Source organism: Canis lupus, chromosome 16 (genome assembly GCF_011100685.1).
Source record: "Canis lupus familiaris isolate Mischka breed German Shepherd chromosome 16, alternate assembly UU_Cfam_GSD_1.0, whole genome shotgun sequence".
In the NCBI taxonomy this organism is placed as follows: Eukaryota; Metazoa; Chordata; class Mammalia; order Carnivora; family Canidae; genus Canis; species Canis lupus.
This window is the reverse complement of record NC_049237.1, coordinates 41,522,435-41,549,208: the sequence shown is the minus strand read 5'-3', so window position 1 is coordinate 41,549,208 and position 26,774 is coordinate 41,522,435. Positions and strand designations below refer to the sequence as shown.

General features: G+C 41.0%; 1 protein-coding gene across 7 annotated transcripts in view; it reads left to right on the top strand.

Moving 5' to 3' along the window:
- Nucleotides 1-24,509, top strand: part of MTMR7 (myotubularin related protein 7) — a 174,043-nt gene extending 149,534 nt beyond the window's left edge. For all 7 annotated transcript variants that reach the window (XM_038560256.1, XM_038560257.1, XM_038560258.1 and 4 more), the window contains 7 exons: nt 11,382-11,491; nt 12,877-13,002; nt 14,924-14,973; nt 17,228-17,428; nt 18,676-18,816; nt 20,701-20,827; nt 23,416-24,509. In XM_038560256.1, the coding sequence (XP_038416184.1) occupies nt 11,382-11,491; nt 12,877-13,002; nt 14,924-14,973; nt 17,228-17,428; nt 18,676-18,816; nt 20,701-20,827; nt 23,416-23,778 (1,118 nt within the window). In that variant the 3' untranslated portion in view covers nt 23,779-24,509. The remainder of the gene's footprint in view (nt 1-11,381; nt 11,492-12,876; nt 13,003-14,923; nt 14,974-17,227; nt 17,429-18,675; nt 18,817-20,700; nt 20,828-23,415) is intronic.
- Nucleotides 24,510-26,774: the final 2,265 nt, after the last annotated feature.

Genomic DNA, 26,774 nt, shown 5'->3' with positions numbered 1-26,774 from the left:
GATTTAATGACAGACTAGGGACTATTTTTATTCCTAATTATGCTTTCTCTTGACATTCACTGAGACATTTCAAAGATTAATTTCACCTTCAGAATTACTGCTTTATATTTTGTTAATCACGATGGCCAGTTTTTGTACAACTAGGACATTTACAAAAGGAATGGTTATAGAAGACAGTGCCTCCCATTGCAACTAAAGATAGACGTGACTCATTTGAGTGACAAGGCAAGCTGTTCTTCCATAAGGCTGAGGTTGAGATTTGGCAGTTCAGTATTTGCTTGTAGTGACAGTGAGGTTTGAGATTTGGTGAGAATGTTGGTTCTGGCAGCTTTCGCAGCTGGTATGATGAGTGTGGAATGAGTCTCCATCCGCTCCCTTCCCTGCCACTTCTGCTGCTTATTCACCACGTCCATCATCTGCTGTCACCATCCTCATTGTCCAGGAGCCCTGAGCCTTCTCTTCAGTGCCGACCGCTGGCCGATATCTTGCATCCACCCTGACTTCCCAGCCTCTTAGCATCTTCTCCCGGCCTAGACTTCTGTATTGCCATTTGCTCTCAGTTCCCTGTTTAGACTTTCAGCCTTACCTTCAGCTAACTTCCTGCTCATCCTGCCTGGCTCAATTTGCAAGCTGACTTAATTATTCTCTGTTATTGGAAAAAATATGGAAATTGGAGTCAAGGGAATGAGACTCCTATCACAGTGTACTTACTGGGCCACTGGCATCTGAACCTGTACCTCTTCGATAAGTTGAGAAAATCAGACCTACTGTAGATGGGAGGTTGTGTCAGGTCATTGAGAGAAAACCACCAAACACCAAGCCTTGCATATAGTAGGTATAATATAAATGGGCACACACTTATTTATTTGTTTGCCACAACTGGTGTTTTTAGACAAATTCACATGCAAAGCTAATAAATGCTGAGGGCATTCTTTTGTGAACCTGCTGCTTGATTTCCTGTAGGCCAATGGTAATTAATATTACCGGAACACGTGTATATACATGGATTTATACACACGTTCATGTTTATTCGTAGCTGGACATACACATACTCATGCACGTGTGTGCTTGTGTACAGTGTTTTCTATGCTACAACTTAGGCAGTGCTAACAAAGATATAAAGAATTTAGGCTTGATTGCATCTTACTAATTTATATTATCAACAAATTCTTTAAAAGAAAGCAAGGCTGTACAAGCATGGGTTTCATAGAATTATTATATGGCAATTCCAGAAAATAACATCATGCACAAGGCTGGAATTGTTCTAAAGAATAATCACTAATCTTGTTGGTATTCAGTGGAGATGCTAATATGCGAAACTCCCTAGTTAACGTAGAGTTCTCTAAGAGAGGGGCCATGTTGCTTGGCCTGGGTAGGGAAGTGCATACCACTAACATTGATAAATTGAATACAATTCACGCAGAGCTCAGAAGTTCATTCTATGTCACCATGGTGGGCTCTAAGTAGATGGCAGACCGTAAAACAGGCTTAACCAGACATTTCCATGTCACAGGCCATCGTTAAGTCTTCTTTAATGGGTTCACCTGCCAGGATGTTCAGTGAAGGGAAATTATTATCCTTTTACCAGTTCTTTGTTATTCTTTTTCTTTTTCTTTCTTTTTTTTTTTTTTTTTTTACATTTTTACCAGTTCTTTGAAGATCGTCTCATCGGATCTGGCATTTTGACTCCAAAACAGGAAAGGGACAAATCAAACCATCAGCAGAACTCAGGAGGCTATCCTGCTGGTAATTAAGGGAGTGCCATGAAATTTTCAACTTTAGGTCTTAGGAGACAAAAAAGAGCGATCCTGTGGGGGTTCAAATGGAGACCACCTTTGCAGCCTCCCTATCCCCCCCTGCCCCAACTGTACACGGAGAAATGAGACTGGTGTTAGGAACTCTCTAAAGAAGATCACCCAAGGCTCTTTTTCTTCCAAATAGATTTCTTCTTCCTCTTATCTCTTATTTTCTTATGTCCTGTAATCATCTATCTTTTCTCTTTTTAGCGTTATCTATATGTGTTTAGGGGATATGGTTGCCCTTTTATGTAAAACAAATATTGTTAGACCTGGGCATTAAACTCCCAGCGAGTACTAAGTGCGATTCTCTGTGGCATATGCCTCTGATGTCAGCTGAAATGAACTTCGTTCAGCAAAATGGTTTGTAAATATTGGTTTGGGTTTGGCAACAAGAGTGAACAAATCGGTATTTCTGCCTTATCCTGAGTTTATCCAAACAAATCCACTAGTTTTATATTTAAAAATGCAGGCACGGATTGTTTGAGTCTCAAGTGTTCCCCCATCTGTCCCGTGTATTAATCATCTCCAGAGCTGTTTGCTCTGACCCGGCCGCTCAGCATTTGGCGCTCACACCCTCGCAGTGGTTACCTTGCTTGAAAACCTGGTGAGGTTATTCTACTTGACGTACACAGTTTTAGTGTTCCTGAAAACAGGAATGTTCAACGAGGAGCCATTCTCGGTGTGGGAAGAAAGGAGCTGGCCTGGCAGGAAATACAGCAGCTTGTCCCCTTGCTGAGTGAGCTAAACGGAGAGGGCAACACTGGAACGTTCTCTCTGGCAGTACATGTGAGGGCCTCGTTTCTGTGAGCTGTCTATGCCTCTCTTGCTTTTGGCACAGACCCATCTCCAGGTTAGCTGGAAAGCCTGGTGTCTTTATTTTTAAACTTGCTGTCATTTCCATGCCTTGTGGGAAGAGAAGGTGAAAAGGATCATTTGTTCTTGGGCTGAGCTTCAGAGTTTGGGTGCCAAGATATCCCTCAGGCTCCCCGGACCTTTTGAAGTAAACAGGAATGCCAACGAGCCCTAAGCCCTATAATAACAACCAGAAAGTTCGGCCTCTTTAGTGAAAAGGGGGGAGAAAAGAGTGTTTGCAAGGTAATGTTATCTGTGGAAGATTTAAAGGAATCAGTGGAGTCCTGAGACTCTACGTGGTGGAATGTGTGTATTTTAGGATTAAGTTGAACACTTTGGGTCATGGCCTGGGGTTAAACAGAAAGACCAAACAGCAGGCGCCCAGGGAGTGGTGGGAGGTCCCAGGCCGTGCTGGAATTTCAGGCCTTCCCACCGGGCTGGGTGCACAGGCAGAGGCGAGCCTGTCCCCTGCAGGAACCGAGTGGTACTGCTGGGCAGTGTCACTTGGCGGGCAAGGCAGGCTTGCCCAATTTTAATCGGGAGGCTGTCGTCCTGCCTTTGCATCAGAGTCCACAGTCTGTCTTCAAACTGGGTACACGCAGCTGAACTTGCGAGAAGACTTACGAGGTGCGCCCTGGCTAGCTGGCTTCACGGCATTGACTTTGATGTGTTCTCATTCCTAAAGCTGCTGCCCCTTGGAACGCTCCTTGGCCTGGGCTGGAAGCCGCCTCTCCTTTGCCACCTCCCCCTTCTGGTTGCCCTTTTGCCAACTTTACAAAAGACAGACACACCCTTTAACACATCCTCAGTCTTATGGTGTTTTATCGGAGGGTGCAGGAGAGAGTGCATCATTTCAAACATTATTGCTGGGGTGCACGTGCAGGAACGTTTGAAGACTGCTAATCAGGTTAATCTTCCTCGAGCCATCTAAATCACTGCTGTCCCAGAGAACTGTAATGGAAGTCACGCGTGTAGACAATATTTGTAATTTTACATTTTCTAGTAGCCGTGTCAAAAAAAGGGAAGGGATATGGGTGAATTAATTTTTATGCTACATTTGTATTTAACTCGATATGTCTCAGATATTATTTTTTTAAAGATTTTATTCATTTATTCTTGAGAGAGAGATAGAATCAGAGACACAGGCAGCGGGAGAAGCAAGGCTCCATGCAGGGAGCCCGACGTAGGACTCGATCCCAGGTCTCCAGGATCACACCCTTGGCTGAAGGTGGCGCTAAACCGCTGAGCTACCTGGGCTGCCCTGTCCCAGATATTATCATTTCAACATGTAGTCACTACAAAAACTATTAGTGAGATATTTTTTTATTCTCTTTTTCATACTGTCTTTGACATTTGGGACACACTTTGTGCTCACAGCATGTCTCAGTTCAGACTTTGCTCCATTTCAGATGTTCAGCAGCCACGTGTGACTAGCAGCTGCTACACTGGATGGTACAGTTCTAAGTGACAAAATGTATAATCTTTAAGCTGATAGTATGTGGGAGGCAAGGAACATTTAGAGTGGTTCGTGTTTGAATTGCAAAAAATAATATAACTGAGATCGATAGACATTGCTTAAGAGCATGGACTTTGGAGTCAGACTGAATCCCAGCCTCACTGCTTATCAGCTGGTGACCTTGGACAAGTTACTTAACCTCTCCTTGCATTGGTTTCCACTTTTATAATAAAAAAATAACAATAATAAGAGTCCCTTCTTCATATGATTGTTATGACTGTATATAAAGCACCTGGAGGAATGTCTAGCATCTGGTAAGCACTATTTAAGTTTTGCTATTATTATTAATAGTAGTAGTACCATTTCTAGTTAAAGCCACCAGGGTAGCCATGGTATAGTAGCAGAAACTCTAGGCTTTGGTCAGAAGACTTGTGCTCTCCTTCCATTGATCACATTGTGTCCTAACCTTCCTAACACTTTGAGGTCAGGTGTGAATGAGTCTGTACCTCCTACCTCTTAGGGCACCACACTAGATGAACAAATAATAAAGCGTATTTCATAGCTACCATTTCTGAGTCTTCTATCTCTCAGCATAATATTTTCTCTCATATTACCCTTCAATTTACTCTTTGAGGAAAGTTTTTTATCCCCCTGGCACCCTGGAGGAAATCAAGGCTTGGTAACTAGCCCCAAGTTGTGTGGCTGGGTGGAGACTGAGCTGGAATTTGAATGCTAGAAGGTTAGACTCTGAAGCCCATGGCCTTGAGCAGGGCTGTTGAGCTGTTGCCCCTGCATACATCATGATTAATACTAAGATGCACAGATTAGTTCACATGAAATTAAAATCTAAGTGAAACCCGGAGGTTTTCCCATTTCCCCAAGATATCAGATTAAGTTAATATGAAACACCCTCTAATAAGAACACCTAGAAGTGCCAGACAAGTATAGCAAACATTTTCTTTCTTTTTTTTTTTTTTAAGATTTTATTTATTTATTCATGGCAGACACACACAGAGAGAGAGGCAGAGACACAGGCAGAGAAAGAAACAGGCTCCATGCAGGGAGCTTGACATGGGACTCGATCCCGGGTCTCCAGGATCACATCCCAGGCTGAAGGCAGCACGAAACCGCTGGGCCACAGGGGCTGCCCAGCAAACATTTTCTTAAATGAATATCGAACTTATAAGACAGAAGAGGAATAAGCCATCAGGTAATCAAGACTGTGGTGAGATACCACTGCACATCCACTAGGGAGGCGATAGTCAAAAGGGCAAGTGATAACAAGTGTTGGCTAGGAGGTGGGGACATTGGAACCCTCACACATTGCTGGGGGGAATGTAACATGGTGCAGCCGCTGTGGGAGACAGTTTATCTGGAAGCCTCTCAAGTGGTTAAACCATGTGACCCAGAGAGTCCACTCCCAGGTATGTCCCCACGAGAAATGAAGCATACTTCCACATAAAACTTGTATGTGAATGTTCATAGCATTATGCATCAGAGCCCAGAAGTAGAAATAACCCAAATGCCCATCAGCCGATGAATGGATTAAAAAATGTGGCAAACCCATTCCGTGAAATATTTGGCCTTAAAAAGGAGCGAAGTACTTATATGCTACAACTTGTATGAACCTTGGGAACATTATACTAAGTGGAAGGAGCCACTCACAATGAGCCAAATGTTGTATGATTCAGTTAGATGAAGTATCTGGAATATGCGAATCTATACAGAAAGAAAGTAGATTAGTGGGTTGCCTAGGGCTGGCGGACAGGGAAAATGGGTGACTGCTAATGGGTTTCTTTTGGGGGTGATAACATCCTGGAATTGAATATGGTGATGGATACACAACTCTGTGAATATACTAAAAATCAACGAACACTTTGAGTGAGTGAATTGTACTGTAAGTAAATTCTATCACAAAACGTTTAGAAAAGAAATATGAGGAACTCCCCACCCACCAGAAGGGAAGAGTTGGGGGAGGGAGGGGGGGGACATTGCCTTCAGTGAAGGCTGAGAACTTCAGATTTTGTTTAGATTTGCTTTTCATTTTTCAAAAAGTGTTGTAATTATAGAGGGTTATAAAAAAAATCATATAATTCTATGTGTGTAACCAAAGCAAGAGCCAAAGTGCCATCCTCTTCCCCAGCCATGCCCACTTCCATTCCTGCTTCTCAGGAAACCGCTTCCTCTTACCTTAGGCCTTGGCCTGCATGTTTCCAGTGTCACCTGAGTTCACTGCTGTTGCCTGATGTTTCCACTTTGGGTAGCGTCTGCCGACGTCCCTCTATGGAAGAGGAAGGATGGCTGACCTCTCACATCCCTCATCTGCCTCAGAGAGTTAAATCACAATTTTGATTAGCTCCTTATTCAGTGTGTACAGTTTTGTTGTGTAATTATTCTCTTAGCTGAGGCTTTTTTTTATAAAAGTGCTCTGGTCCTGTTTCCTTTCTAGAACTGTCTTCCCTGATGTTAATAAAGTAGGGAGTCTGCACTGCCCTACAGAGTTAAGCACGGGGAGTCTGCACTGCTTCATTTTTGCCTTCCAGATATCCTGCAGATGCCTGCGGTGGATCCTTACCTGGGACCCTGGAAGGGGGACTGTGGGCATCCTGGCTGTGAGTTAGCCGAGGTGACCAACCATGCAGCCCCACCGCGGTGGCTAACATGATGCTTTTCCCCAGCTGCTAGGAGCGTGAACTCAAACACGTCGGGAAAGCGATGCATTTTGTGTTTCGTTGGTGGAGACTTCCATTCTTCTGCTCCAATTCAGTGATATGAAACCGAGGTTCAGATTACTGTTCTACTGTATCATATTCTTGGGGTGCTAATCCTGTACCTTTTCTCCTGTGTCTCTTTGCTCTTACCTGAGAATACTGTACTCTGGTGTGTTGTAATTTTTTATACTTATCTTCAGTGAAGTTAACCTGTGCGATCCCACAAAATTATGGAAGTGTTGCTCTTGAGCAGTTGTTGGTTTGCTGCTGCCAGGGATCATGAGGCTGCTGCCCAGACATGGTAATTTCTCAACTAGGGAATCTCACATGTAAGGAAAAGATACCTTTGGATCCCAACCACATATCAAGACTCGACCTAGCATTTCAACATCTCAGGATAAAATTAAATTTTTCAATTTTTTTTTATTTTCTTAGGATAAATTTTTATTTTCCTCATGTGGAGCCCAGGCATCCTGGTCACCACCCTGCGTCCACAAGTGGATTTTTTTTTTAATGGCTCAGTTTAATCCCCATTCCAACTCCGACTCACACAGACCCCACATTTGACCGTGCCTTGCTGCCGGTTATATTTAGCGTACTGAGGCATGTATTCACCCGCTCCCTGCACCCCCACTAAAATGATAAGGAAGTGGTTAAAAAAAAAAAAAGCAAAACACAGAAGAGTGAGACAGTGGGATAACGGGAAAGGATGTGGCAGCAACAAAAATGTCAACGCTGGAAAATAGATGGATGAGTAATAACAGTGAGTGAACCGACGAGACAGAAGCTGAAATTTATGGTGGGGGTGTGAGAAACACCGAAGCAAGCCCGACAATCCCGCAGACCCTCTGAAAGCTCCAGAATGAAGCATGAGGTTCCTCTGAAACAGGTGAACTGATTGACTGTTCGTCCTTAGACCCCCAGCCTCCTCCCTCACCTGTGCTGCCCAGTGAAGGCTCTTACCTCACCTTCACGAGGGAGGATGAGTGAACTTTCTGGAAAAGTTGACTAGAGAGACTCTGAGCTCCCAGACAGCAGGCGTAGCTGGAAGAGGGGGCAGGAAATACCAGGCCAAAAAAGGAGGCAGTACGTAAACGAGAATGGAAGAAGATTCCCCATGGTTCACCTCCCAGCCCTGTTCTGAGCACATGGCATCTGGTCTTACTGAGTCACTCAGACATCGGAACATCCCTCCCTGGGGCCTGCAGCCATTCCAAGAGAACAGTTGCCGAACCTGAAGTTTGGGGGTTCAGGCCCCCCACTTCTCACACAGCAAAGCCCACAGCTAAGAGACCTGCAAGTGCACCCAGCGCTTACGTATAAATGGACAGAGGTCACCGGACACTTGGGGAAAGCCCACCATGGAAGACGGAGACAACACGCACACGCACACACATAAGCACACGCGCAAGCAAGGAAGCGAACCTAATGAATCCAGAAAAAACCGATTCATCCAGACAGTAGAAGACATGAAAACAAACTGGCATTAATCACCTTAGAGAAGTAACAGTGGCCCCACCGAAAGCACTGGCAGAAGCAGGTGTTGGGTAGGGTGTGGGAGGAGGGACTAATCCCAGGCTGCTGGAGAGGATGCAGCAGCTCCTGGAGCGGCTCCGCGATTCCTGGTGGGATCCGCTGACCCAGCCCATTTCACTTACTGAAATGCATGCACAGGGAGACTCTCCACCCGGAGATTGTAGACAGATGTCTTTTGAAGCACTGTTTATAAATATTGAAAAAGAAGACATGACTACAAAAAAAAAAGAAAGGAAATCTTGCCATTTATGATGACGTGGATAGAACTAGAGGGTATTATGCTGAGTGAAATAAGTCAATCAGAGAAAGACAATTATCACTCATGGTTTCATTCATAGGTGGAATTTAAGAAACAACAGAGGATCATAGGAGGGAGGAAAAAATAAAACAAGATGAAATCAGAGAGGGAGACAAACCATAAGAGACTCTTAATCATAGGAAACAAACTGAGGGTTGCTGGAGGGGAAGGTGGGTGGGGGAACGGGAGGTAACTGGGGGACGGACATTAAGGAGGGCATGTGATGTGATGAGCACCGAGTGTTATGTAAGACTGGTGAATTACCTCTACCTCTGAAACTAATAATATATGTTAATTGAATTTAAATAAAAAAAAGAACCAACTAACAACTGTAGGGGAAAGGATACATAATCTGAGATATATTTAGAGTGGGGTGTTATGTGCTTGTGAAATGCGTGAAATCTAGTTGTATAATATGGCTGTCTCAGTAATAAAATGTTGGATAAAAAGATCAAGTTGCCAAGGCTAGAAGTGGGAATGAGGATAATTAATAGTCATGAGGGCTAACATATAAGATTAACTCTTTGTTCTAGGGGCTGTTATTATCCTCACTTTATATAGCCAAGGAAACTGAGGCGCAGAGAGGCTAAATGTCCAAGATTACACAGCTAGTAAATAGTGAAGGGGCATAAACCTGCCTGGTAATGTTCATAGACTTTAGGCCGAAGAGCAAGAGGACATAGGAACATGGGACTTTATTTGTAACATTTTTTTCTTTTCTTTTTTTTTTTTTTTTTTAAGAGATCTGAAATGATTGTGGCCAGTCTGAGTGTCCATTATATTATTTTAAAATCTTTTATATGTTCAAATATTTCATAACACATTTTAATGACCAAGGAGACCATAACCTTGGAAATAGCCTACTGCTGAGTGCCCAGGGCGGCGGGGCTGACCCATAGAGCTCGATTCTATCCATCAGTCTGTGTATTTTTCACTGAGCTTCAGCAAAGCACCTTTCCCCGTCCTGTTCCGCACGTGCTTTATCATCGATACTGGCGGTGTGCTCTCGTGCAGGTGGTGATATGGGCCGGAGGGAACAGCACCGTAACCCCAGACAAAGGGACCATGCTCGGGGGTCAGAGCAGGGCCAGAGAGAACTCAGTTCTTTAGCTGCTGATTAGGTCCCCGGAGAGCTGTGCTTCCAGCTGGGCAAGAGTTTGAAATTTTGCCTAAACTACTTTATAACATGGTTAAGTAGAGCCTTTGCCGGGAATTTTGGTGTTATTTTCTTCATCATTGCTGTCATCTCTGACTCAGAATTTAATCACTTGTGTGTTTTCTTTCTTTTTTTTTTTAATGTGGCTCTTAGATTGCGGGAAATGAGAGTGAACCTTCTCTTATGTGGCACATTTGAGGAAAGGACAGCTGACAAATATTGTAATGAACAGTTACTCTATTCCAAATGTGCAATACTTTTTTTTTTTTTTTAATATTTCACTTAGAGAGAAGAAAGTACCCAAACATGAGTCGGGAGAGGGAGAGGGAGAGGGACAACAGACTCCACAGGTTGAGCACAGAGCTGGACCGGTGGTGGTAGCTCCATCTCATGACCCTGAGATGACTGCCTGAGCCTGAAACCAAGAATCCAACACTTAACTGAGTGGGCTAACCAGGCACGCCCGAGTGTGCAGTACTTTAAAAAATTAACACAGTTGAATCTGGGAGGTTGGAGTTGGAAGGACACTGAGATATGGTTTAGTACACCTTCCCTATTTTAAACATGAAGAAACCAAGGCTCAGAAAGTTGAAATGACTTGTGCAAGACTATGCAGCTGTGTACTGACAGCACTGGGAGTGGGAGAAAGGGCTCCATGCTCCCTGCATGTGTCACTGCACCACAGGGTACAATAAAATGTACTTCAGCCAACAGACAGATATTTTCATGGAACATTATTTGTCATTGGTTGATTTAGAGGACTCCTTAAAACTACTTCATACGTATAAAACCCATACACTTTGGAATTGTAATATTTCTGATACGTAGTCAGAACGCTAGCTCTGAAGCTTTTTTGTGCTTTACGTTAACTAAAAGTAAGCTCTGGAGCTGAAATTGCTTGTGATAATATAGAAGTATTGACACACCCGCCTTAGTTGTGTAAATATAGATATCATTATGATTCCAGATGACCTTTCTTTTCAAGGGGAAACCTCCTAACTTGATGTTAGAGCAGCAGTTCAGAAGGACAGGATCTCATTTTTACTCCCAGTTGGTGGGGGTTGTTGGCAAGAGGAGTTGGAACATTTCCTTCTGAGATGTTTCGGTTAGTTCTGTGTTTTCACAGTGGTCCTCAACTGACATGGTCGAGTGCTGCGGAGTTCGGAGTGGGCAGGCGCTGGGGTTCGTCACAAGAACTTTCCTCTGTAGCACGCTCATTCACGTACACCAGAGATAGTGGTCCACTGCCAATATCTTTGCTGGAAGGGTAGATAGATATTCTCTGCTGGACCTCTACGATGGTCACAGTCAATGATTTTCATTAATATTGGGGTCTAAACTTTACAAGTATGATACTGCTGAACAAATGCAGCCTCCCCTGTGACCACAGAACGTAGAAGTGCCTTACTTCAAGTGGTTTAGGAGAACTTCAGTAAGTATGGTCATTTATCCTGATGTAGTTTCTTCCAGGAAATACAACGAAGGAATCATTAACAAACTACCTGCAAATATGATCGTATGTAAAGTAAGAGCTTGCCATTATTTTGCTTTCATGACATGATTTATCTTGCAGTGTGTGAGCTTCAGTCTCCCTCCATGAGTGACTTTCTGTGGGGGCTGGAGAACTCTGGCTGGTTAAGGCACATTAAGGCCATCATGGATGCAGGAATCTTCATTGCAAAGGTACGTAGTAAGGGCAGAGCAGCTGGGGGACTCTGACTTCAGAACAGAGATCCCATTTGCTCCCAATCTGCTGTGGCTGCCCCCCTCCCCGCAAGTAAGCTGTGGCTCGCTGAGTGGGGAGCTGGCTTTGCAGACCACAATGCTTGGCCTCTTAACATGTGACTTTGCAGAAGAGAGGACAGTGCTCTGCTGATGGTATGCTAGCACAGCAGTAAATGATAAAACATTGTTTAGAGTGTTCTCTCTTTGGTTAGGCTTGGTCCTAATTGGAGGAAAGAATTTTCTGTAGGAGAGTGCATACATCCAAATGTGTGACGCCTCAGGGACCAAGGCCGGGCTTCCATCTTAGTAAACAGCAACTCCTTTGTCATGAGGGCAGGTCAGGTTTCCAAACCTGGTAGGCAGGTTCCCTTCTGCCACAGGAACAGCGTTGCTGCAACTTCCATGTAAGCAGGGTTTGAATGTGTTGTCTATTTTGTTTCTCGATGTTTTTTGTTGGTTGTTTTTATAAATCCCTCTCAGATTTATACCTAGAGACAGCCATGCCTTTTCTGAGGATATGATATGCTCCCCTTTATTAGATAATTCATTTGTTTCCCAAGAATTTATTTAGTGCCAGTCACTTTTATAGGTGCTGAGCATGCAATGCTGAATAAACCAGATCAAGTCTCCTCTCTTACAGAGCTTGCATGGGACACAGAAAATGAATAAATAAGAATAAACAGAATTTCTGGTACTTCAAAGTGCTATGCTGCAATCTCTGCCATGTTGCCCAATTTACATTTCCTGCCAGGATACTCAGCTAAAAATTGTGTGTGCATTTGCAATAGCAAATAGAAATTCTTTTCTTTGAGACTTGCTGCTATAACTTTTACCTTGTTTTCTCTTCCTTCCCCCACCCCTGGATGCATGACTTGACTCCTATCCTTTTATCTCTACTTTCATAGTTGTACTTCTTATAATTTTTGTGTCTTTCCCTTTTTGGAAATGATTGAGACCAGTAGCAGCTGCAGAATTGCAGTATTGGAAAGCTCTTAAGGGAACCTGGAGGGGAGGGAAGGGTAGAAGGTGGGCCAGGACACGTTTGGGCAGGAAGCATGCTTTTGTTGTACCACATGTGCTTAGCTGTAGTGGTCTGGGGGGGTAGCGCCTGGGTATGATAGGTTGGAAAAGTTTTGGTTGCCAGCACCAAACCACTCCTTGGGCTCTACCCTAATGGATGGCGCGTGAACACTAAATTAGCTGTCTGGTTTTTTTTGTTGTTGTTGGTTTTTTTTCTCCTCTCTTTTCTTTTTGTAGGTATAAAACCAAAACTGGTTCTGATGAGACATTTTTCCTTTCTGTAGCCATTCTTTCTGACTCTTTGCTGATTCTGTGTTTTTTAGGCAGTTTCAGAGGAAGGGGCAAGCGTGCTTGTTCACTGTTCAGATGGCTGGGACAGGACTGCCCAAGTGTGCTCAGTGGCCAGCCTCCTGCTGGACCCGCATTACCGGACCCTGAAGGGCTTTATGGTGAGTGTGGCTGCCAGGCCACTCGGCCCACACCGGGTCTCTAGCAGAATGGACCTCTCTTTCGGGCAACTTCTTTCTCTTCCCTTGTTATTTTTCTCATAGTAGATTAGCAAGATTAAAGGAGAAAAGGTTGGGGCTCACTTGATGAGTATCTGCCTTTGGCTCAGAGCGTGATCCCGAGGGCTTGGGATAGAGTTCCTTCCATATCGGTCTCCTCAGAGGGAAGCTGCTTCTCCCTCTGCCTATGTCTCTGCCTCTCTCTGTGTGTTTCTCATGAATGAATGAATGGATGAATGGATGAATAAATAAATGTAGAAAATTGGTCTTGGAATAAAAAAGTGAATTTCTGGGATGTTGGAACCAATTCAAACTGGTGCTGTTCAATGTGAATTTGGGGGCAAATACAGAATATATTCAATAGTTTATAAAATATAAAATAGCTTTATACATTATTTGCTCACAAATATCTTAAGCTTGAGGTAACATGTAAACATGTAGTAGAAAATACTTTCCAGGAAAAAATATTTGGAGATAAAAAGTCTTCTGTATTATACATGCAAAGTCCTTGAGAGGAAAACCTTTTTATTTACTACTTTGATTTTTTAGATAGTCCTTCACAACTCTGGATGAGAGTATTGAAAGTTTGTTTCTGTGCTCTTTGTTGAAATTATGAGTACACCCTTTCCTAGATTTTCACCTTTTAGGTGTGCATCATGGGGCGACGTGTTACTTCCACCTGCAGAATCTGTGTAGTTGCTGGGATGGTGAATCTCTGGCCAGGCTGGAGCCCTGTTCTTAACATGATGGCAGGGGCTTCCTAGTGACTGGAAGATTACCTGGTTCTTGCCTCTGGCACCATGGTTTGGTAGAAAGTGCTTCAGTGGATCCTGAATCCATGCTAGGGATAGATGCTGACAGAGGAGCCTGAATGGGATATCTCTACTGCTAGATCTCCTTCATCAAGTAATACCCGTTGACACTCTAGGGACAAGAGAGAAAAGGCAGAGGCAGGTTTCCTTTATAGGCTTTTTCTTTTTTTGTGTCAGGGAACTTCCAATTACCTGTGAGAGCACTGAGACTTCAGATTGATCTCTCAGCTTTAGACTCCTCCCCTGGATTCCTTCATTCCATTTGGAGAGTGGAGGGTCTCCGGCTCAGGCACTCCTTCACACCATCCTCTACCATTATTGGTTCTTGATTCTGTCCCATTAAGTTTACATATTGTCAAGGGCAAACTTCAACCACTCCATACATTTGTAAGGGAAAATCTCTGGCCATTTTAGAGCATTGGTGATAGTGATGGGATTGGTCTATATTATTTCTTTTTAAAATCTAGACAATTGAAGATTATAAACCTATGCTACCCCAACTCCAAAGCAGGTTGAAACTCCTCCATTATGTCCCAAACCCCCAACATTTTAGAATTTGTCTAATGTGTGGTAAAAATCACAGGAAAATATTCCTATTACCTCTTGTAAGGAGGTTGGTACTTTCTGAGATGGGCTTTGCTGTAGAAAGAGCTAGGTTATGAGGTAGCATCAACCACTTCCTAGTTGTGTGATCTTAGTATTTAACTTCTTTGTTTTCCCTTCTGAGAAATGAGAGTGATCATACTTGTCCCACAATGAAATGAGATTATATATGAGCAATATGAACAGTGCTTTCTAGAAAGCTCTCAGTGGGTGCTGCTATTACCTTTTCATGTATCCATTCCCATTTACCCTTCCTGTGGATGACCTTCAACTTTACCCTTCTGCTATGCATCTCTATATGGGTGGACAATGAGTGCTCATTTATCTGCAGGCTACCCGAGGAGTGACTTCTCTAAGAACCTTTGAATCCTTCAACATTGATGGTTGGGGTCTCTTATTTTTCCTTGTTTGCTTCTCTCCATGATATTTATATATTCTTTTTTGTATAGGTATTAATTGAAAAGGACTGGATTTCCTTTGGTCATAAGTTTAACCACAGGTAAAAAAAAAACTTAAAAATCTGTTGATTTGAATGTGTAGGATAAAAAAAAATCTGTTTTTTAAGTTTTTAATTGAGTGGGGGAAAACAGCCTTATTTTCTTTGTGTATCTTATTCAAAAAGTTAGTTATATATGTTGTAACACAGATAAACGAAGTTCTAATTACTGTTGGTATTTATTTGTTGAGCAGAACCAAATAATGTTAAATTGCTCCAGGAAACAGAATGCTATTAATTGGCTGAGAACCGATTTTTCCTTTTTTCCTACCATATGCATTTGATTCATTAAATTATTCCATTTTTGAAGTGCAGATACTTACTCTAAGCTATAAGGTGTGATATGTCTGTGGAACAGTTTCTCTTTGACCTTTCACACTGGGAATTAAATTGGAGTTTGTCTCAGATGTCTGCAGAAAGTTCCTGAAGGCTGCTGGTCTGGGTTTTGGAGTCAGATTCAGCCCCCAAACCCAGACTGTGGCATTTACTAGCTGTGTGGCCTTGGGCATCTGTCCTGAGTGTTGGGCCTCCCTCCCATCTGTGAAATGGGGATACCCTCCCTGTTCCACAGGGCTATAGCAAGGCATTGCTAACTAATCTAGTTCCTTGCCTACCCATACTAAGCTTTCAGTAAATAGAAGTTACTGTTTCTAGAGCCACCAGTGTCCCTTCTGGTGACAGGGTTGATAATGCCTGACAGGTGTTTAATCAAGCTCTTAATGCTGGGGTAATCGAGTCTTTTAGAGCTAAAATTTTAGGCAACATGCTAATATTTTAAATACACATTTTTGTTTCAGTGTTCCTAAAGTAAATTCTAAATTCATGGAACTGCCCATATTTAATTGTGTAACTTTTGCATTTAGCATTAATCATTTTCTGTGGTCTTCTAGAATTGTTTTTGAAATTATTTTTCCAGGAAAACACAATGATTCTGTTTTATAAATGAGAAAATTAAAGCCCGCAAACATTTAAAGTAACTTCCTTTCTTTCTTTTTTTTCCTAAGTAGGTGCCATGCCCAACGTGGGGCTTGAAATCACCACCCTGAGATTAAGTCAGATGCTCTACCGACTGAGCCAGCCAGGTGCCCCTTGAGTAACCTTCTTAAGGTCACATTGTTTTCAGTGTTGGGGTTCTACTATCTTATGGCAGTTAGCATCTCTGAGATAGAGGATATATGGACAGAAAAAATGTGGAAATGGCTAAAAGACTAGCTATATAATTGTTTTATGAGGAAACCATTTTTAAAGCTACCAAGTTGAGTGGAACTCAAACTTTTAAGAAGTTTTCAGACAGTTTCTAATATTTTCACTCTTGGAAAAACTCCTAAGGTGATATTCACTCATTTCTCTTCCTAAAGTTGGTTATCCATTGCTGAGCAGATGAGGTTCTCTATTGTTATTTTCAATGTAATGATACCCAAATCATTCTTTTGGATTCTAAAATTCACAAATAGCACATAATAGTGTAAAGACTATGCAGCCTTCATTTAAAAATCAATAGAAGGGGCGCCTGGGTGGCTTAGTTGAGCATCTGATTCATCTTGGCTTGGGTCTTGATCTCAGAGTTGTGAGTTCAAGCCCTGCATTGGGCTCAGTGAAGGGCATGAAACCTATTAAAAAAAAAAAATCAATACAAATGTGAAGGAGATTCTAAAATACTTTTGAAAAACAAAGATGGGAGATATAAAGGTATATGGGAGTCTGGGAATATGGGAATTACCAGATGGGAAATAAATTATGTGACAGGTTTTAACATTGCTCCAGAAATATCCTGAGAAACTTGGGAAACCACAATTTTTTCAAGATGTCTTTCTTCCTCTTCCCTTTCAACAAAATAGAGCAAAAGCAAAAACCTCTAATGTTGCTTAGATATTTCTTCCCACACTTCCCCAAATTGCTAATTAAATAAAGTGGAAGATTTACTTAAAAAATCCTGATGTACTTTTGAAACTTGAACTAAAGGATGCTCAAAACAAACAAACCAAAAAAAAGTTCTTTTGCCATGGAAAGTTCCCTTGAATTTTACCTTTTGCACTAATGCTTTCTTTTCTGTGTGTCCCTTCTATAGCCAGACCTTCAGCTCAAAGCTTCTCTTAAAAGTAGAATTAAAGAAGTTAATTTTTTTCCACTTCTGCCCTCCAGGTTTATATGTTTATTTAAAAACTGAGGTTTCTTTTGTGATTGCTTTTGCATTCATAGCTTTATAATTTAAAAAAAAACCCAACTTGCTATAAAGTCTCTAATATTTTTTTCATAGATATGGCAATCTAGATGGTGATCCAAAAGAAATCTCTCCAGTTATTGATCAGTTCATTGAGTGTGTCTGGCAGTTAATGGAACAATTTCCCTGTGCCTTTGAGTTCAATGAGAGATTTTTGATTCACATTCAACACCATGTTTATTCCTGCCAGTTCGGAAACTTCTTATGTAATAGCCAAAAGGAGCGACAAGAACTCAAGTAAGTGTTTGGTTGTTTAATTTTTATCTAAGGATTTTGTGATTGAGAATTTCAGATGGCGTTTTAACATTCTGGAGACTATTTTAGCTACATATCTATAGCAACATTTTAAAGTTATTTTTTTTTCTGACATCACTTCATAAATGGTTTAATGTCAGCAGCCGACAAAGATAGACACAAGCTCATTTGCCCCAGTGATATCTACAGACAGAATGGTAGACTTGATGCTCTCATAGTGAAAGGAAATTTCCTGGAGTCAGAGAATGTGATTTTTGCATTTAAAAGAAAAAAGTTAGATATCTTCAGTGGATATACTGTCTTAGTAAGACCTGCAAATCTAACTGGGAAAGCACATTTCAAACGCAAGCCGTTCTTTTATTCAGATTAAAACTGTATTGTTTTTATCCAGAGGGAGAATCAATGAAATGTAGAATTTAAAATAAATTGCAAAAGATAAATGAATAATAAAATAAAATAAATTGCAAAGTCAAAAACTTAATAGCCAAATGCTTTAGGAACTACAATGAGAGAACAGTTTTCAAATTTTCATACAATGATTTTAACTGTGGTGTCTAATAATATCAGATTTAATATTGGAAATGATCAGTTCAAGTAAAATGGACTCCACTGTTCTCTCAGGAACTTCAAGTGTGATTCTGGGTAAATGGTAAATGATGAAAAGTACCAGAGTGCATCCTTCAAGCTCAACTGTTTTCCTAGACTGTTTTGTGGTTTGCTGTGATGGACCAGTCACTTTAATGGTGTTTGCTTGGCTTTGAATCCTGGCTCTTCCACTCACTATGTGTCTTTGTGACTATGTGACTTTTAGAAACTGCTCAAATCTCTTTGCCTTGGTTTCCTCATCTGTACAATGGACACATCTCACAGTTCAGTGAGGACTGGATGAGAGAAAACAGGTGAAGCATTTAAATAGTACCCGGCAAATAATAAAATGTCAGTGATCATTTGGGGAAAATTTCCCCCAAATTATATAGTTTTATTTTGCACTCAGAGAAATTAAACATCTTGCCCAGGTCAGTACAGATAGCAGAGAGGTTGAGACTATTACAGTGCCTTCGGCTATATCATGAGGACACACACCGACTGTACATTTTCCTGCTACAAAACAGGGACACCCCAGATATTCACGTAACAGTTATTGGTCCTTTTCCAGCTTTAATATTACACATCTACAATTTCTAAGAACCAAGATAAGGTCATTTTCAGGCTTCTTTTCTTTATAACAGAATTCAAGAAAGAACATATTCTTTATGGGCTCACCTGTGGAAGAACCGGGCTGACTACATGAATCCTCTATTTAGAGCTGATCACAGTCAGACCAGGGGAACACTTCGTCTCCCCACAACGCCATGCAACTTCATGTACAAGTATGTAAACCTTTAGATCTTACTGAGTATGGCTATGAAAAAAAATATGTAGATTCTGCTACTGTTTGTTATCTGGAGGCCAAAGCGTATGAAACACTGAGCCTCAAGGCTTCTTTTGGACATAAAACACACCAGAGGTTGCTTAAATATCTGATCTGGTATTTTTGCCAGTGTCCCCTCTCCCTCTTCTTTCCTCCTACATGTGGAATTCTCTTTAGAAGTTGATGTTTTATAATAATAATACTATTTTAAAAATGTAAATTCCAATATTATTATTTTTTAAGATTTTATTTATTTATTCATGATAGACATAGGGAGAGAGAGAGAAGCAGAGATACATGCAGAGGGAGAAGCAGGCTCCATGCCAGGATCCTGACGTGGGACTTGATTCTGGGACTCCAGGATCACGCCCTGGGCCAAAGGCAGGCACCAAACCGCTGAGCCACCCAGGGATTCCCCCCAATATTATTTAAAGGCAAAAAACAGGGAGGGAGGAAGAAAGGAAGGAAGCAAGAATGGACAGATGAAAGGAAGGATGATGGATCAAATAAACCAAGTGTCTTGTAAGTTAAACCACAAATTTAGGTAGTGATCATGACTTAGCTTACCTTCTTTCTCTGCTGAATCTCTGCCTAGTGGAAGGAACTATCTTCCCATGGAAATAAATTATTTTAAGACTGTACATATTGGGATGGGAGAGCAGGGTGGCATCCTACAGATTCTATTAGGGTTATATGTTATATTTTATCCTTTGGCTTCTCTATGTAGAGGTTGTATGATGTGGAAGGATGTCTCAGAGGTCAGCAAAAAGACAAACTTCTACAGAATAAAATGAGAAACGCTTTTTTCTCCCTACCCATCCCCAAAAACGCTCTTAGTGCTTCATAGCTTTTCTGTAGTTTTTTTTCCCTCCTCAATTTGTTTTTAATTATTTCTATCTAATTATTTCCCTAGAATTGTAAATAGCATTAATTGTCACACTAAAAACAAAAACAAAAACTTGTAAAACAGAAGTTTGAGAGCTGTTGAGATACAATATAATCAATTGAATTGCTCCAAATTTGTTAGTAATAGTCAACAAATATGTTGAGTCAAGCACTATTCTAGGCACTATGGATAAAACAATGAATGACATCAAAACCCTGCTCCTTTCTAAGTAAAGCATGGATCAACAGATACTCCTGTGATGATAATATTTATTCTTTGCAATCGTGCAGGATTAAAAAAAAAAAAAGGAAGACTTATTGCAAATGGAAATGTCAATTTTTGGTGGTTGTGAGAAAAAAAAAAAGCAAACCAAACCCTCAAATCTGTAACTGAAAGATTCCAAATGTTAATATAATCACCGATTTTCCAAATTTACTTCAAAATTAAGAGCCATTTTCTTAAAAAGAAAAAAGAGGGGCAGCCCAGTGGCTCAGCGGTTTGGCGCCGCCTTTAGCCCAGGGCGTGATCCTGGAGACCCGGGATCAAGTCCCATGTTGGGCTCCCTGCATGGAGTCTGCTTCTCCCTCTGCCTTTCTCTCTCTACTCTATGTCTCTCATGAATAAATAAATAAAATCTTAAAAAAACACAAAAAATAGAAAAAAGAATATGGTAATATGTGCTACTTCAGTCTGCTTTAAAAACATACATGCCTTCTTATATAGGACCATACGTATAAGTAGACTCATCATGAATTTACCCTCCCAAAAGGGTACTGACCCAACAAAAATAGAGCATCAATATGAAATCATTACCTAAATAGGTGTCTTCTTTGAGCTCGTAATTCTTGACTGTTAGGACTTTGGGACTGTGGCATTAAAGATGCCTTAGAAGACTTGAGGAGGTGACTTTACAGATTGTGATATACTGGCATCCTAAAGCTCTACCATCTTTTGCAGGTTTTGGAGCGGGATGTACAACCGCTTTGAAAAGGGACTGCAGCCCCGACAGTCTGTTACAGATTACCTTATGGCAGTGAAAGAGGAGACCCAGCAGCTGGAGGAAGAACTAGAGGCCCTAGAAGAAGTAAGACACACTTGTTCTTGTTCGTCTTTCTGTGCTTATTTCTTGACAACCACTGTTCCATGAAAGTCTCTCATAACTCAGGATATATGAATCGCAGCAATATAGCCATTTCATACTTTTAGCAAAGTACCTGAAACAGAACCCTATCAGGTGAGCACCCAGATGTTGGAAACCCCAACCCACATACTCAGTACATTTAGACATCTTGCTTGGGGCTCACTTAGATGGTTTGTTGAACTAGTTGGTTATTCCTACTGTAGGTCAGGTTTTATTTTGTTATTGTTACTTGAGAGAACTAAAATGAATTCTTTCTGGAGAGTACATGAAAAAAGGGATTCAGAGTGAAGGAACAAAATCAGATATATGTACTTGTAAAAATTTCTCTACTTTTAAGAATAATATTATATTAGGCTATAAATGGTAATAGCTGAGATCAACTTAGCAACAGCCTAGTTTTGACCTTTTATAATTTCCCAGTAATTGGCCAGAAAGGTTATAATATACATATTTTTGCTAATTATATAACTTTGTTTCCAGTGATACCACGGGTTTTACTTGCTCACTAAAACCACTTGGATTCTTTGCTTCATTCTGCCTCACTTATGCTCAAAAATTTGCAACCAATTCCTCTGGTCTTGACGTAAATTATGAATTAAGACTAAATATTTAAATAAGATGAAAAGCCTTTTCCCCCCTCCTGAGATCATATGTATATTGGTTATGTTTAAATGAAAGTTCACAAAATACCACAAGATGAGCTCTAACAAAGTCCACTCTTTTACCTAATGGATAGTCACCTGGAGGTCATCCCTAAGAATGATGGCTTGGGGGACATGCATTGTGGTTCAGGGACCCCAACCATAAAGATAATCACTTAGAGGTAGCTGATGTGGCTTAATTTTACATAATTGGAGAAATAGTTTTTGACTGTGCATCAAAATCACCTCACCAAAAATCGTACTGCCAGGGCTCTAAGCCCAGTGATTCTGACGAGAATCTTTGAAGCACCACAATGATTATAAATTGCCACCAAGGCTCAGAGACCTTGAATTAAATAACACACTCAGAAAACTGAAACGAGGCACAGTATTTTAGGATTCTGGAGCTCTGGTAAAAACCTATAATTTTTGCCATTTTAGGTCCACTCATGACATCACTAGGCCACTTTTATTTCCTCTTCCTAAAGATACCCAAGCTTTATGAAAAACTTAGGATTCTTCTAATCTATTCCAAAATTCCTTTTGTTGAAATACTAAAAATGAAAAAATTACTTAGAAAAAACCTTAATTAAAAAGACTTTGGCTTTTTTTCGTTTATAATAAAGTCAAAACCCCTCAGCATGGCATTTAGGATCTTCCCAGAATTCAGTAATCAATCCTTTCAGCTTTATTCTCTATTCCTCTTGCTCAAATTTAACTGTTTTCTGCTTCTTGTACACAATGACATCTTCCTACTTTTGTGTTTTTTCTTCTGTCCCTCCCTACTGCCATAAATGCTCTTACCATCACCTCCCAGTTTAATTCCTTCACAGACCTATTAAAATGCTCCATTATTCTTGAAGCTGACTTGGATATCTTCCCCCTAGCCATCCCATCTGCCCTCTTAAATAATTTTTACTCTTCCAAATTCTTACATGATCTGAACTCTGCCTCCATATTCCAAGTTCTTTATGGCTGGCTCTGTATTTATCTCTGTTATTCACACTGCCCAGTACAGTGCTCTTTGCACATACCAACTTAAGATGAATGCTTTTGAAATGAGTATACAATACTTGGTCTTTTAACACCTCCTTTGGTGACACCAAAGGATGAAATCTGGTAAATGTATTTTCAACAACCCTAATGTCCATCATCTGATGAAGAAGAGATAAACAAAATGTGGATATTCATGCAATGTGGTATTAAATAATCATAAGAAGGAATGGAGTTTTGTATACAAGCTATATTGGGGATGAAGCCCAAGAACATAGACTAAGGGAAAGAAGCCAGACACCAAAGAACATATGTTGTATGATTCCATTTATGGGAGATGTCCAGACCAGGCAAATCCATAGAGATAGGAAGTAGCTTAGTGGTTGCCAGGGCAGTGGGAAGGGGGAATGGGGAGTAACTGCTAAAGGATATGGGATGTTCTGGGATGAGGAAAGTATTTTGGAATTAGGTAGTAGGGAATTGTTGTGTAACCTTGTGAATATACTAAAACCAATGAATTGTAGATTTTAGAAGGGGAAGTTTTATGGTAAGTGATTTATATCCTAATTTAAAAACTTAGTAGTCATCCTTCTTTCTATACCTGTAAGGTTTTACATAATGATTTCATCCAATGAACTCAAAGTACATTTTTTTTTTTTAATCAGGAATCAGGAATGAGGTGTTTATTACCTGATTGCCGGGTGCTGAACCTAGGGTTTTTTGTTTTGTTTTGTTTTGTTTTGCAGTTTACAGAAAACCTATATACTAAGGCAGGTATTACCTTCCTTAATTAGAGATGAAGAAACCAAGTCTTGGAGAATCTTTCACATTATACCCAGCTGGAAAGTAATAAATACTAAATTATTTATGGTTTTTCCTTTTTCCTTTTTTTTTTAGAGACTGAAAAAAATTCAAAAAGTCCAGTTAAATCACACTAAAGTGAAAAGTAAGCCGAGTGAACCCAGCAAACACTCAGGGTTTTCTACCTCAGACAACAGCACAGCCAACACTCCCCAGGATTACAGTGGAAATATGAAGTCATTTCCATCCAGGAGTCCTTCACAAGGTGATGAAGATTCTGCTCTCATCCTAACCCAAGACAATTTGAAAAGCTCAGATCCAGATCTCTCAGCCAACAGTGATCAGGAGTCTGGGGTCGAGGATTTAAGCTGCCGGTCTCCAAGTGGTGGGGAGTGTGCACCAAGTGAAGACAGTGGCAAGGACCGCGATTCTGACGAAGCTGTGTTTCTCACTGCCTGAAGTTTCCCTTGTGGAGATCCAACATAAAGGACACACAAGAAACACTTTCCAAAAATAAGGGAGCAGTGCAATTTAAAATAAAAAATAATTCAAGCAATGGTACATGTCCTTGAGAATTGTAAAATGTAGCAATGAAAAGGGAAAAAAAGTCCAACTCCTAGTTTCCGTAGATGCTGAAACAGGAAGTAGCCATTTCTTTTATCAAACAGATATAAAAGAAAAATTATTCCCCATTTTAAAAGTTGTTCTAGACTCTGAAAGTTTTGTTCACTATGTAGTGTTGACCTCTTCCATCACCTGAGATATCAGTACAAATCTTCCTTGTCATAGCATGCATCTGCTCAAAAAGTGCCCTGACTCCTCCTCCTCCCCTCACACCTGTTATCCTCAGCCTTTCCTCCTATTTTACTTCCAGACAGAGATTTTGTTTTCTAAAATATTTGACATTGCCTTCCCTCGTGACTCTGTTACCAGTATTTCCAGTAACAGAGTACACTGTGGAAACCTACCCCTTTTGGTTGGCAGATGTGTCTAATTGAGGAGCTTTGTGATTGCTTGAGCTAATCTTTCAGGTTTAGTGATCACTTTAACTTTTCCTTAGATGATATATTTTGAATCGTTATTATAATCTTGTTTCTTTTTCTGGAATCTCATTTAAAAAATGCTGAAACTTCTAGAATTCCTTTTCTCTAACATAGGTCTAATACCTAATAAAATAGAAGCAACATTTACTCTTTGGTTCTTAACATCAGAATTCAGATATTAGACATAATATTTTAAATTATAAATGTTATAAAATATAGCAGTTTAAAATAACTGCCTTTTATTACTATTCTAGAGACTTCATTACCATGACAGTGTGGGCCAACCACTAGCCTGATTCTTTTAGTATAACAAAGTTAGTAATGTAACATTTTGATGAGGAAAAATACTGCTTAAAAACTAGAGAATTTGGTTGTCTATTTAATAAGTTTTATCACTTATCATTTTAGACATTGTGTAACTGGTTACTATAATTTAACATTAATAACCACTCACTGCTGAAAGTTCTAAAGAGTTTGGTTATAAGCTTTTGATCTGAAGAAACTTAGTGGAGAAAGTTTGGACAGAGATAAATAACATTTACAACTGCATAGTTTTTAATCATCAGTACATTCTAGAATGTAAAGGACCCACTTTTATAATTTGCATCAATATTTTTTTTTCTTTTAAAGATTTATTTTAGACGTAGTGTGGAGGGGAGAGGGAGAAAGAATCTCAAGCAGACTCCCTGCTGATTGCGGGCCTGATCTCACAATCCTAAGACTATGACCTGAGCCAAAGTCAAGAGTTAGATACTCAACAGACTGAGCCACTAGGCACTCCTAAATCAATATTTTGAATAGGTAAAATCTGTTGATAAATTTTGCTGAACTGGGAATAAGAGAAGGAAGAGGAATGACAGAAGTTTCTGATTTTACTCCCCTTCACAAGATGACTAACAAGATCTAGAGCTCAGGAGTGAGGTTAAGCATCCCCCCCCCCCCCCCCCCACACACACACACCAGGGACCGAGACAGACCGCATTAGCTATATGCTGACCACATTGCCCCTGTGCCAGGCTGGCTCAGCACTATGTGGAGATCTTTCCCTTGACCCTATCTGGTTCTCTAGTAGGACTAGCCCATGGATGACATCTAGCCCCCACCCACCCAATGTTGTGAGTTGCTTAGTTGGAGCCCCTCCTGAAGTTTTACTTCACAAGGACTGCAGGAAAAGCTGTGGGTTCAATCACTAGAAGCCTTAGATGGAGAAGGGGCAAGACTGAGCACAGAACAGCCTAAGTAATAGTCCCATCCAGTAGTTTTGTTCATCTGCAAGCCAAATCAGTGGCACAATTTGGGGAATTTGGAAGGATTCAGGCCTGTCAAATTTGGGTCTCAAAAGAAGCTGTTCTGCTGGCTCTGGTGTTTGGTCTTCCCATGCCCTGGTAGAAGAGCTGAGCCATAACTACCCCTGCTGCAGATCATGGCTCCTGGCCCCTCGTGATCAGAAAATCTATTCAGGAAAATTTGAGAATTGCCTGAAGTGGGCCCTTCCAGTCTTGCCCACACAGTAACCAGAGACACAGCTCTCTCCTGCCCCTACGTCTACAAAGCATGGCCTCCTGCCCATCTGACAGGAAGGGCTGGCAAAAAAAAAAAAAAAAAAACCCTTGGGAGCTATGTATGTAATCCAACTCTTAAGCCAAGGAGTGGATAGGCAGAAGTGACAGCACCAAGAGCAAACTCAGTGGTCTTACTTGGCCAGGGAACTTGAGGCATGGCTTGGCTTGAGTCAAGATGAAGGGCATTAATGGCCTTTGAACTGTTTCTCCTGCTGCACCCAGCCAGGGAAACTAATTCATAGCCCCACTTACTGTTGAATACAACCTTCAGCACACCCACACAAACAACCTAACCAAAAACACGCAGGAAAATGTAGAGCCTATCCAACAGCCCCATTTACAGTAGCACTTGAATAGAGCACAGCCTATGGCTTCCATGTCTATAGAGCAAAACCTGGTGGCTCATCTGACCAGGATATTCAGTCTTTACTTTTGCCTGAATCAGGTCCCCAGACAAGCTCTACAGGTCCTTGTCCTTATCCTCCTGTCCTACTAGGGCAGAGAGGCTAATTCATTGCCCCAACAAATGCTAAATACAGTACTCAGTCCCAACCTTCTAGAAAGCCTAATCAGAGAATCCAGGAAATCACAAAGACCATCCCACAGGCTGACTTGAATAGGGAACCAAGCCAGCAGTATTATCCAGCTATTCTCAATCCCAGACATACCCCTGACCTCAGAGCATGAATAGCTAGCTGCCTTGCCCCAAAATAGACTCTAATAAGATATCCCACTTACCCAAAGATGTTATCAGCAGACATGTGCAGAATCCCAGACTGAGCTTGACTGGTGAGGAAATGTCTGCCAAATCAAACATGCTAAGTCTGAAAGAGGAGACCCCTTATTCAAA